The sequence below is a fragment of the Pseudophryne corroboree genome, chromosome 4 (genome assembly GCF_028390025.1).
Source record: "Pseudophryne corroboree isolate aPseCor3 chromosome 4, aPseCor3.hap2, whole genome shotgun sequence".
NCBI lineage: Eukaryota > Metazoa > Chordata > Amphibia > Anura > Myobatrachidae > Pseudophryne > Pseudophryne corroboree.
Genome location: NC_086447.1, coordinates 86,103,002 through 86,115,554, shown reverse-complemented (window position 1 = coordinate 86,115,554; position 12,553 = coordinate 86,103,002). Strand labels below are relative to the sequence as shown.

The 12,553-nt window shown below is 49.9% G+C and overlaps 1 protein-coding gene across 1 annotated transcript in view; it reads right to left on the bottom strand.

Annotated features, from left to right (window-relative positions):
• Positions 1–759: 759 nt before the first annotated feature.
• The window catches only part of SLC25A27 (solute carrier family 25 member 27), an 83,579-nt gene continuing 71,785 nt past the window's right edge, over positions 760–12,553 (bottom strand). Inside the window, exons 9-10 of the mRNA XM_063915223.1 lie at positions 7,836–7,912; positions 760–959 (exon numbers count right to left, since the gene is read on the bottom strand). Of these exons, the coding sequence (XP_063771293.1) occupies positions 7,841–7,912 (72 nt within the window). The 3' untranslated portion in view covers positions 760–959; positions 7,836–7,840. The remainder of the gene's footprint in view (positions 960–7,835; positions 7,913–12,553) is intronic.

Genomic DNA, 12,553 nt, shown 5'->3' with positions numbered 1-12,553 from the left:
GACGTAAATCCTTTTCTCGTAGTCCGTAGAGGATGCTGGGCGCCCGCCCAGCGCTTTGTTTTCCTGCAACCGTTATCTGGTTCAGTACAACTTTGTTTAGTTATGTACTGCATTGTTACTTGGTAAGTAATGTTTCAGCAGTTGCTGAGTTTTCAAGCTGGTTAGCTTGAGGTGCCTTGTATGTGTGAGCTGGTATGAATCTCGCCACTATCTGTGTTAAATCCTTCTCTCGAAGATGTCCGTCTCCTCGGGGGGGCGCTCATTTCAACTAGCGGTGAAATGAAGAAACTAGATTTGCCCTGCGTGCAGGCCAATCTAGTATCGGCGATAGTGACTCACGGGGCTGCACATCGCTATCGCTATGAGGCATACAAACGGAGAGATTCGTGCTTAATTTCTAAGCAATCTAGTCAGATTGCTTAGAAATTAAGAACGGATCTCTCCGTCTGTACCCCCCTTAACTCGCACATAGCAATTTGGTTCACAAAGCACAATACACACTCTGCACCCTTATTCATCCCGCTGTCACGCATGGTATAAAAGTCACTCAAGGTCTAAAGGCAGAAGAATGTATTCCCGGGAAAGGAATTCAGTATGGAGCTCGACGCAATGCCTCGTGTTTCCTTACAGCGGCAGCCCCCAGGGGAACAGTGACATCTCCTGGTGTTAGAAGACCGTATGACAAACGTTACATCTGTGTGTAGGTGGCAGAGACACATTTTTGTGTTATACACACATAGACATTAACACACATTCACAAAAAGTTTATTATTATTTATTTTCAGTGTAAATAAATCTAGCTCAGTACTTTTGCTATGTAAAAATAAAGTCCTCATGATCTTCGCAGATGTAACAAATCATTATAATGAGAATTTTGCGTTGTCCGTTAATCCATAAAAATTGCATATTTCCACAGTCCATATTCCAATGTCATCTACTTGCAGCTGGTGGCTTCACGCCTGCTCACACACAGAAAATAAAGAACAGATTATTATTGCTAACGAAAATTACTGCGATTATGTTTGACCTCGTGTCAGTCACGCTGTAGCCTTTATTCCAAACAGCAAGTGAGGGGTTAATTTCCTGCATACACCCAATGGCTGTAGGCTGCAATAGGAGAGGACAGGACAGGACAGAAAGAGGCCTGTGCCCACATACGTCTCTATGGGTGATTGCAATTAATGGTCTGAGACCTGAGCAACTATTTGTTCATTAATCTCTACTGCCAGCTACAATTACTGATCAACATGATACAATTACATATTGTTACGTCACCGACGGCTCATATTTTATTTCAGACTATAGGAAGAGGAGGCCAATTACCCCAGGAATGCTAGTGTAAGCCTAACTTTTATACCAGCAAATGAATGAACTTAGGAGAGTGCGGAAAGTACCGTTCTGATGTGAAGTGTAATGAGTTTCCCTCTTTAGAACTTCTTCCAAATAGCAGTACATTGGCCGGGGTCCATCCCATATAGATGGAACATCTGCCAATCACTTTGGCACTCCTCAGATCTCTCCATTACTGGGGTAATCAGGAAGAGAAGCTATTCTTTGAAAGCCTTAGATATGCAACGGCTGATTTCCCTTGGTACAGAGAGAGCCAGGCATCGCTAAAGAAGCCACAAAGACTTCAGCAATCACATATAGCTAAATGCACATGTAATGGACCCCACCATCTGTGCTTGGGAAGAGAGGGGGTTCAGTAAACTTACGAAAATTCCTTCTAAGAAAGTTGAGATTATCCTACACTGAACAGCAAACAGAAAGGGGGTCGCTTTTTTCCCCCTGGCATCCCCCCAGCACACTGACTAATACTTGTAATAATAATTGAAACTATCTGGTAATAGAATTTCAGAGGTATTTGTTACATATATTTGCAAATACATGGGAAGCTGCCAAGCCACTTTATTGCTTCTCTGATATCGGCAGTCTTAACACTACATAATAGCAGTGCCCACATAGGCCCTATGTGGGCACTACCTTCATGTAGTGTAGGACTGCCAATATCGGAGAGGTCGTGACGGGGCTCGGCAGCTTCCCATGTATTTGCAAATGTAGGAACCTCTACGGGTTAAAACAAAAATGAACAAAGATATTGGATGCTTAGTGCTTTCGACGAGTGTTTCAGAGGCACCCTGTGTCCATCGTGAGGAACTGAATTGCCCACAGTGACTTATACTGTACCAATCATTTTAAACAGAGTATATTTCTCTGACGTCCTAGTGGATGCTGGGAACTCCGTAAGGACCATGGGAATAGCGGGCTCCGAAGGAGGCTGGGCACTCTAGAAAGATCTTAGACTACCTGGTGTGCACTGGCTCCTCCCACTATGACCCTCCTCCAAACCCCAGTTAGATTTCGTGCCCGGCCGAGGTTGGATGCACACTAGGGGCTCTCCTGAGCTCTTAGAAAGAAATAGACTTAGGTTTTTTTTTTTATTTTCAGTGAGACCTGCTGGCAACAGGCTCACTGCAGCGAGGGACTAAGGGGAGAAGAAGCAAACTCGCCTGCTTGCAGCCGGATTGGGCTTCTTAGGCTACTGGACACCATTAGCTCCAGAGGGATCGACCGCAGGCCCAGTCCTTGGTGTTCGGTCCCGGAGCCGCGCCGCCGTCCCCCTTACAGAGCCAGAAGCAAGAAGATGGTCCGGAAAATCGGCGGCATGAAGACTCAGTCTTCACCAAGGTAGCGCACAGCACTGCAGCTGTGCGCCATTGCTCCTCTCACACACTTCACACTCCGGTCACTGAGGGTGCAGGGCGCTGGGGGGGCGCCCTGAGGCAGCAATAAAAACACCTTGGCTGGCAAAAATACCTCAATATATAGCCCCAGGGGCTATATATGAGGTAAATACCCCTGCCAGATTCCATAAAAAAGCGGGAGAATAGGCCGCGGAAAAGGGGCGGAGCTATCTCCCTCAAGCACACTGGCGCCATTTTCCCTCACAGCTCCGATGGAGGGAAGCTCCCTAGCTCTCCCCTGCAGTTTACAACACAGAAAAGGGTTAAAAAAGAGAGGGGGGGCATTTAATTTAGGCGCAGTATACATATATAAAAAAAAAAAAGCAGCTATAGGGGACATAACTCAGTTAGTCCCTGCATTATATAGCGCTCTGGTGTGTGCTGGCATACTCTCACTCTGTCCCCCCAAAGGGCTTTTGTGGGTCCTGTCCTCGTTTAGAGCATTCCCTGTGTGTCTGCGGTGTGTCGGTACGGCTGTGTCGACATGTTGAATGAGGAGGCTTATATGGTGACGGAGCAGAGGCCGATATATGTGATGTAGCCCCCTGTGGGGCCGACACCAGAGTGGATGGATAGGTGAAAGGTATTAACTGACAGTGTCAACTCCTTACATAAAAGGGTGGATGACGTAACAGCTGTGGGACAGCCGGCTTCTCAGCCCGCGCCTGCCCAGGCGTCTCAAAGGCCATCAGGGGCTCAAAAACGCCCGCTCTCTCAGATGGCAGACACAGATGTCGACACGGAGTCTGACTCCAGTGTCGACAAGGTTGAGACATATACACAATCCACTAGGAACATCCGTGACTTGATCCCGGCAATAAAAAATGTGTTACACATTTCTGACATTAACCCAAGCACCTCTAAAAATGGGTTTTTAGGTTTGGGGAGAAAAAACAGGCAGTGTTTTGTTCCCCCATCAGATGAATAAATGAAGTGTGTGAAAAGCGTGGGTTCCCCCGTTTAGAAACTGGTAATTTCTAAAAAGTTACTGATGGCGTACCCTTTCCCGCCAGGAGGATAAGTTACGCTGGGAAATATACCCTAGGGTGGATAAGGCGCTCACACGGTTGTCAAAAAAGGTGGCACTGCCGTTTTAGGAACGGCCACTTTGAAGGTACCTGTTGATAAAAGACAGGAGGATATCCTGAAGTCTGTATTTACACACTCAGGTACTAGACGGAGACCTGCAGATCGTGCTGCTGCAGCGTGGTCGGTGACCCTGTCAAACATGAGAACATATTAAAGACGTCGTCTTATATATGAGGGATGCACAGAGGGATATTTTGCCGGCTGGCATCCAAAATGAATGTAATGTCCATTCTGTCAGGAGGGTATTAGAGACCTGTCACGGGACAGGTGATGCTGACTTTAAAAAGATTCTGCCTTATAAGGGTGAGGAATTATTTGGGGATGGTCTCTGGGACCTCGTATCCACAGACACAGCTGGGAAGAAATATTTTTACCTCAGGTTTCCTCACAGACTAAGAAAGCACTGTATCAGGTACAGTCCTTTCGGCTTCAGAAAAGCAAGCGGGTCAAAGGTGTTTCCCTTCTGTACAGAGACAAGGGAAGAGGGAAAAAGCTGCACCAGTCAGCCTGCTCCCAGATTCAAAATTCTTCTCTCGCTTCCTCTGAGCCCACAGCATGACGCGGGGGCTCCACAGGTGTAGCCAGGTACGGTGGGGGGCCGTCTAAAAAATTTTTCAGCGATAAGTGGGCTCGCTCACAGGTGGATCCCTGTTTCTTTCAAGAAGTATGTCAGGGATACAAGCTGGAATTCGAGATATCTCCCCCCAGCCGTTTCCTAGATTATGGCTTGCCGACAACTCCCTCAGGCAGGGAGGCTGTACTAAAGGCAATTAATAAGCAGTATTCCCAACAGGTAATACTCAAGTGCCCCTACTTCAACAAGGACGGGGTTACTATTCTACACGGGTGGGGGTACCGAAACCGCATGGTTCGGTGTGACCCATTTATATTAAAATCCTTGAACACATACATTAAAAAAAAAAAAAAAATTCAAGTTCAAGATGGAATCGCTCGGGGCGGTTATTGCAAGCCTGGACGAGGGGGATTACATGGTATCCCAGGACATCAAGGATGCTTACCTGCATGTCCCCATTTACCATCCTCGCCAGAAGTACCTCAGATTTGTGGTACAGGATTACCATTACCAAGTCCAGACAGGACTGTACAAGGCACCGAGGGTGTTTACCGGGGTAATGGCCGAAATGATGATACTCCTTCGAAAAAAGGGAGTTTTTAATTATCCCGTACTTGGACAATCTCCTTATAAGGGCGAGGTCCAAGGAGCAGTTGCTAGTCGGGGTAGCACTATTTTGGAAAGTGCTACAACAGCAGAGTTGGATTCTAAACAGTCCAAAGTCACAGCTGGTTCCTATGACACGTCTACTGTTCCTGGGGATGGTTCTGGACACAGACCAGAAATAAGTGTTTCTCCGGGAGGAGAAAGCCAAGGAGCTGTCATCTCTAGTCAGAGACCTCCTGAAGCCAAAACAGGTATCGGTGCATCATTGCACGCGAATCCTGGGAAAAAGGGTAGCTTCCTACGAAGCAATCCCATTCGGCAGGTTCCATGCAAGAACTTTTCAGTGGGACCTGTTGGACAAGTGGTCCGGATCGCATCTTCAAATGCATCGGCTGATAACCCTGTCTCCAAGGACCAGGGTATCTCTAAAATGGTGGCTGCAGAGTGCCCATCTTAAGGAGGGCCGCAGGTTCGACATACTGGACTAGGTCCTAGTGACCATGGAGGCCAGCCTTTGAGGCTGGGGGCAGTAACACAGGGAAGAAAATTCCAAGGACTTTGGTCAAGTCAGGTGACTTCTCTACACAGGCAAGGCCTCTGCTTCAAAACCAGCCGGTGCTGATCCAATCAGACAACATCACGGCGGTCGCCCATGTAAACCGACAGGGCGACACAAGAAGCAGGATGGCGATGGCAAAAGCCACAAGGATTCTCCGATGGACGGAAAATCATGTGTTAGCACTGTCAACAGTGTTCATTCCCGGAGTGGACAACTGGGAAGCTGATCTTCTCAGCAGACACGACCTCCACCCGGGAGAGTGGGGACTTCATCCAGAAGTCTTCCAAAGGATTGTACACCTTTGGGAAAGGCCACAGGTGGACATGATGGCGTCCCGCCTCAACAAAAAGCTATAAAAGATATTGCGCCAGGTCAAGGGACCCTCAGGCGATAGTTGTGGACGCTCTGGTAACACCGTGGGTGTACCAGTCGTTTTATGTGTTCCCTCCTCTGCCCCTCATACCAAAGGTATTGAGAATAATAATAAGAAGGCGAGGAGTAAGAACGATACTCGTGGTTCCGGATTGGCCAAGAAGAGCTTGGTACCCAGAACTTCAAAAAATTATATCAGAGGACCCATGGCCTCTGCCGCTCAGACAGGACCTGCGGCAGCAGGGGCCCTGTCTGTTCCAAAACTTACCGCGGCTGCGTTTGACGGCATGGCGGTTGAACGCCGGATCCTGAAGGAAAAGGGAATTCCGGAGGAAGTCATTCCTACGCTTATTAAAGCTAGGAAAGAGGTTACAGCAAATCATTATCACCGCATATGGCGGAAGTATGTTGCATGGTGTGAGGCCGAAAAGGCCCCAACAGAGGAATTTCAACTAGGTCGATTTCTGCATTTCCTGCAAGCAGGAGTGAATATGGGCCTAAAACTGGGCTCCATTAAGGTACAGATCTCGGCTCTGTCGATTTTCTTTCAAAAAGAACTAGCTTCAGTACCTGAAGTTCAGACTTTTGTAAAGGGAGTGCTGCATATTCAGCCCCCGTTTGTGCCCCCTGTGGCACCTTGGGATCTCAACGTGGTGTTGAGTTTCTTAAAATCACATTGGTTTGTACCACTAAAAACCGTGGATCTGAAATATCTCACGTGGAAGGTGGTCATGTTATTGGCCTTGGCTTCGGCCAGGCGAGTATCAAAATTGGCGGCTTTGTCCTGTAAAAGCCCTTATCTGATTTTCCATATGGATAGGGCAGAATTGAGGACTCGTCCCCAGTTTCTCCCTAAGGTGGTGTCAGCGTTTCACCTGAACCAGCCTATTGTGGTGCCTGCGGCTACTAGGGACTTGGAGGCCTCCAAGTTGTTAGACGTGGTCAGGGCCCTGAAAATATATGTTTCCAGGACGGCTGGAGTCAGAAAATCTGACTCGCTGTTTATCCTATATGCACCCAACAAGCTGGGTGCTCCTGCTTCTAAGCAGACTATTGCTCGTTGGATTTGTAGTACAATTCAGCAGGCTCATTCTGTGGCAGGCCTGCCACAGCCAAAATCTGTCAATGCCCATTCCACGAGGAAGGTGGGCTCATCTTGGGCGGCTGCCCGAGGGGTCTCGGCTTTACAGCTTTGCCGAGCTGCTACTTGGTCAGGGGCAAACACGTTTGCAAAATTCTATAAATTTGATACCCTGGCTGAAGAGGACCTGGAGTTCTCTCATTTGGTGCTGCAGAGTCATCCGCACTCTCCCGCCCGTTTGGGAGCTTTGGTATAATCCCCATGGTCCTTACGGAGTTCCCAGCATCCACTAGGACGTCAGAGAAAATAAGAATTTACTCACCGGTAATTCTATTTCTCGTAGTCCGTAGTGGATGCTGGGCGCCCATCCCAAGTGCGGATTGTCTGCAATACTTGTACATAGTTATTGTTAACTAAATCGGGTTATTGTTGAGCCATCTGTTGAGAGGCTCTGTTGTTTTCATACTGTTAACTGGGTTTCATATCACAAGTTATACGGTGTGATTGGTGTGGCTGGTATGAGTCTTACCCGGGATTCAAAATCCTTCCTTATTGTGTACGCTCGTCCGGGCACAGTATCCTAACTGAGGCTTGGAGGAGGGTCATAGGGGGAGGAGCCAGTGCACACCAGGTAGTCTAAGATCTTTCTAGAGTGCCCAGCCTCCTTCGGAGCCCGCTATTCCCATGGTCCTTACGGAGTTCCCAGCATCCACTACGGACTACGAGAAATAGATTTACCGGTGAGTAAATTCTTATTTATTCCATATAGATGCATGTAAAAGCATTTAGAACCTCCGTAAATTGACTTACCTCATTCAAAATGAACTAACTCCTACGATTCGTCTTATCTGCTCATAAGTCAGCCAAAATACCAGCGACCAGGGAGCCTGTGAAACAGTGTAGGTGTAATAATAAATGAATATAAATATTTTGTAAAGGCTTTATCCACATAAACATACAACTTTAATATGAAATGGGACCCAGGATCCAAATGTACTTATTGTATTACTGCGTTGAGCTGTCAAATGTCTTTGATACAATTGATGGGTTGCTGTGAACCAGGTTACAGTAACCTTCCCAGGATAGTTGATAATAGAACACCCCTAGTCTGACAGATGACAAGTGCCAGCAAGACTAAAGGGCATGCTATACAGGCCAGCTAGAAGATGCTATAGTCGGTATTGTGCCGACAGGAGGATACCTACAGCTACAGATGTGTCCTCAAACATCGTGGCTGCGTACCTTGTAACGGGCACCTGCTATTTGCACTATAAGTCCCGTTATAAGTTGCGTTATAAATGTGACATCATGTTATAATTGTAGCATGCAATACTACTTTCTGTCCACCAGATGTCGCTTTTCCTAAACGGTACCTAAACATGCCTCAAATAGCCAACGGACCCTTCCTAGCACCGCCTGCTGATTGACTGACATTTATTGTGACAATAAAGAACCATTATTCACTTCCCTTTATAAACAAAAACAAAAATATCTTCTACAAAATACAAATGCCACATTGTCTCCCTGTTCACACTATTCATTTATCCTTCATCCACTAGGGGACACTGGAGCGCAGTTACAATGGGGAAATAGTAGGCAGTAACTGGGTGCTGGTACTTTAAAACGCAAACACTGTGGCTAGCTCCTCCCCTACTACGTCCCCCCTCCAAGCCAGTCTTTGTCTTGCGCCCAAGGGAGCTGGTCACTCTTGGGTTTTCTCTGAAGAATTTTTTATTTTTTTTCTTTCTTACACTCACAGACTGGTAGCTCTGCCACTGCCAGTCTGCACCGTGGGAAGCTGCCGGCGGGATCCCATCGCAGCTGCGTGCGGCTCGGGATGGGCCCAGGCTGAAGGAGACACTGAGCTCTCCGGAGCTGGCCGGACACTGCTGCGTGCGGCGCGTGTCGGGGCCGCTCCGTCGGCAGAAGATTACGGCAGCACGGCAGCGTTAAGTATAGTGGCCGGACACCGCTGCGTGCGGCGCGTGTCGGGGCCACTCCATCGGTCAGACCAGCAGCGGTGAGTATGTAACTGCTTAATTTACTTTTTATGGTGACCAGCATAGAGCTGTTGGCTTGCAGTCTGACTGGGTTCAAATGCCTCTCTGTGTTCTGTTCTCCCCTCCCCGCTTGCCTCCCGCTGCTCACTTTAATTTTATTTTTATTTTTCTCCGGGGCCGCCCGCCCGCCCCTTGCAGCTCCCGGCTCGGCGCGGCTCAGAGAGCCGGCACGGAGATACCGCTGAAGCCGCGCTGCACATTCAAATCTGGCGCCATTACGGGAGGGGGCGGAGCTTAATCCCCCTCTCTACCGCCGGGCTCAGCGCGCGCTGGCAGCCATTTTCCAACGCTGCAGCGCGGAGAAGGGAGACAATCGGACACAGTGAGCTGTTTCAGTGGGGAAGGGGGGCAAATTAGAGTGGCACTCTGCACAGTATTGTGCAGGATTTATAGGACTGCTGTGGCTGCGCTCTCCCTGCTCCCCCCCCTCCCTCCCTTTCTGCTTGTTGCTGTGTGTGGGGAGTGTGACAGGTGCTGCCATGGCTGGTAAAGGCTCAAAGGCAGCACAAAAAGTTTTACAATGCCAGAAGTGTTCACTGGGGAACTGAAGGCCTCTCGGGAAGATAGAGGGGCAGACTGGTTCCGACACCTTGTCACGGTACCGGAGCCAGAACCAGCAGGGGCTGTTTCCCTGGCAAACTCAGTGGAAGGGCTCTCTAGGGCTGTAATCCCTTCCCAAGTCCCGTCCTTTAGTCCCCCCCCCCCCGCCCCCAGGCTTCTAAGAAGAGATTGCTAGCCTCTGTGTTGCAGGATTCTGACGATGATATGCCTCAATTAGATGAGGCGGAGGTAGATATACAGGATACTGATGACGATCAGGTGTATGAAGACTGAACCAGTAGCTCAGGGTATAGAGGCTCTTATTACTGCTATTCGCTCAGTATTACAGGTGGAGGAGACGGAGCAGGACGTCTTACGCCCTTCAAGGTTTGCCATCAACCAATGCTTACCGGTGACTTTTCCAGTTTCGGAGGAGCTAGATGCGCTCATCACGGCAGCCTGGAAACATCCAGACGCGAAGTTTCAGGTATCAAGAAAAATGTTGTCTTCCTATCCTTTTCCCGCAGATAGCAGGACGCGTTATGAGACTTCCCCAATTGTGGATCCTTCGGTGTCTCATCTGTCCAAGAAGACAGTTCTGCCGGTTCCGTGAGCGACTTCGCTTAAAGAGGCATCAGATAGGAAATTGGAATCCACTTTGAAGACTATTTACTCGACGGCGGGGGTATTACATCGCCTGGTGCAGGTAGGTTGTTGGGTCAACAAGGCGATGGAGGCTTGGGCGGAGCAATTGTCCTCTGGAATTCGGGACGATTTGCTGGCGGATCAACGGATACAGTTGGCGGAACACATCCGTGAATCGGCCCTTTATCTTTGCGAGGCTTCCAAGGACATCTGTATTCTCGGAGCTAGGATTTCCGCTTTAGCAATTTCGGCCCGCAGAGCTCTCTGGCTGCGGCAGTGGCAGGCGGATACGGAGTCCAAAAGGGCAGCAGAAGCATTGCCCTTTACGGGAGAGGTCTTGTTCGGTAAGGATCTCTCAGGCCACCAGAGGTAAGTCGACTTATCTTCCTTCTGCTTCTCCAGCCCCTCGCAGGCCATATAGGGGTCCCTCCTTTCGATCCTTTCGTGCCCCTTCCAGATTTCGAGGCCAGGGGAGGAGCTTCCGCCTCCCGTGGCCATAGGGGTAGAGGCAGAGGTTCCACAGCCTCAACCCAGTCAAAGGTTAAGTCCTCCACCACTACCACCGCATGACGGGCTTCCCTCCCACCTGGGAGACCACAGGGTGGGAGCTTGTCTGTGGGACTTTAAGGAAGTCTGGGTACAGTCCTGTCCAGATGCTTGGGTCAGGGATCTCATCACTTGCGGTTACAAGCTCGATTTTCAGGGTGTAGTATGGTATGCCGGCGGTCGGGCTCCCGGCGACCAGCATACCGGCGCCGGGAGCCCGACCACCGGCATACCGACAGTGTGGTGAGCGCAAATGAGCCCCTTGCCGGCTCGCTGCGCTCGCCACGCTGCACTCGCCACGCTGCGGGCACGGTGGCGCGCTACGCTATTTATTCTCCCTCCAGGGGGGTCGTGGACCCCCACGAGGGAGAGTAAGTGTCGGTATGCCGGCAGTCGGGATTCCGGCGCCGGTATACTGTGCGCCGGGATCCCGACAGCCGGCATACTTAAGACCACCCTGATTTTCAGACCCGTCCGCCCCAGCGTTTTTTTACCACAGGTTTACCAGTTTCCGACAGAGGAGTTGCCTTGCAGGCAGCGGTCCAGAAGCTTCTAGCCGCAAGGGTACTGATCCCTGTTCCCTCTCATCATCGGAAACAGGGCTATTACTCAAGCCTGTTTCTCGTACCGAAGCCGGACGGCTCGGTCAGTCCAATCCTGAACTTAAAGGATCTCAATCCGTATTTGAGGGTATTCAAGTTCAAGATGGAGTCCCTCCAGTCTGTTATTGCGGGTTTGGAGCAAAACGAGTTTCTGGCGTCCTTAGACATCAAGGATGCATACTTACAGGACGCTCATTTCCAGTTCCAGGCCCTTCCGTTCGGTCTCTCTTCTGCTCCCAGAGTGTTCACAAAGGTCATGGCGGTCATGATGGCCCTACTTCAGAAGCAGGGTGTGACGATTGTTCCCTATCTGGACGATCTGCTAATAAAGGCACGCTTGGCAGACCTGTTACTTCAGAATATCCGGATAACGCAGGACCTTCTGATTCAGCACGGGTGGATCCTGAACTTCCCGAAGTCTCACTTAATGCCCCTCACAACGGTTGCTGTTTTTGGGGATGATCCTCGACACGGTCCTTCAGAGGGTTTTCCTTCCTCAGGACAAGATCCTGTCTCTGCAGACGCTGGTAAGGTCGGTACTTCGACACCGTCGGGTTCCAGTGTATCTGTGCATTCGCCTTCTGGGAAAGATGGTAGCGGCGTTCGAAGCTCTTCCGTACGGTCGCTTCCACTCTCGACCGTTTCAGCTGCGTCTTCTACATCAGTGGTCAGGATCTCATCTGTTCCTTCATCAGCGGGTGACGCTATCTCCAAAGGCAAGGTCGTCACTTCTCTGGTGGCTCCAGTCGGCACAGCTGTTGGAAGGAAGGCGGTTCGGAGTGTGGGATTGGACTCTTCTCACCACGGACGCAAGTCTGCGAGGCTGGGGGGCAGTGACCCTCGAACATCGGTTCCAGGGATGCTGGTCGATCCACGAATCCGCTCTCCCGATAAACATTCTCGAACTACGGTCGGTATACAACACCCTACTTCAGGCGCATCACCTGCTGCGCGGTCGAGCGGTCAGGGTTCAGTCCGACAACGCCACGACGGTAGCATACATCAAACAACAGGGCGGCAGTCGCAGCCGTGCGGCGATGAGGGAGGTCACCAACATACTTCTCTGGGCGGAGGAGTATGCTCTGTCCTTCTCGCCGATATTCATTCCAGGGGGTATATTTACAAAGATTCGTGT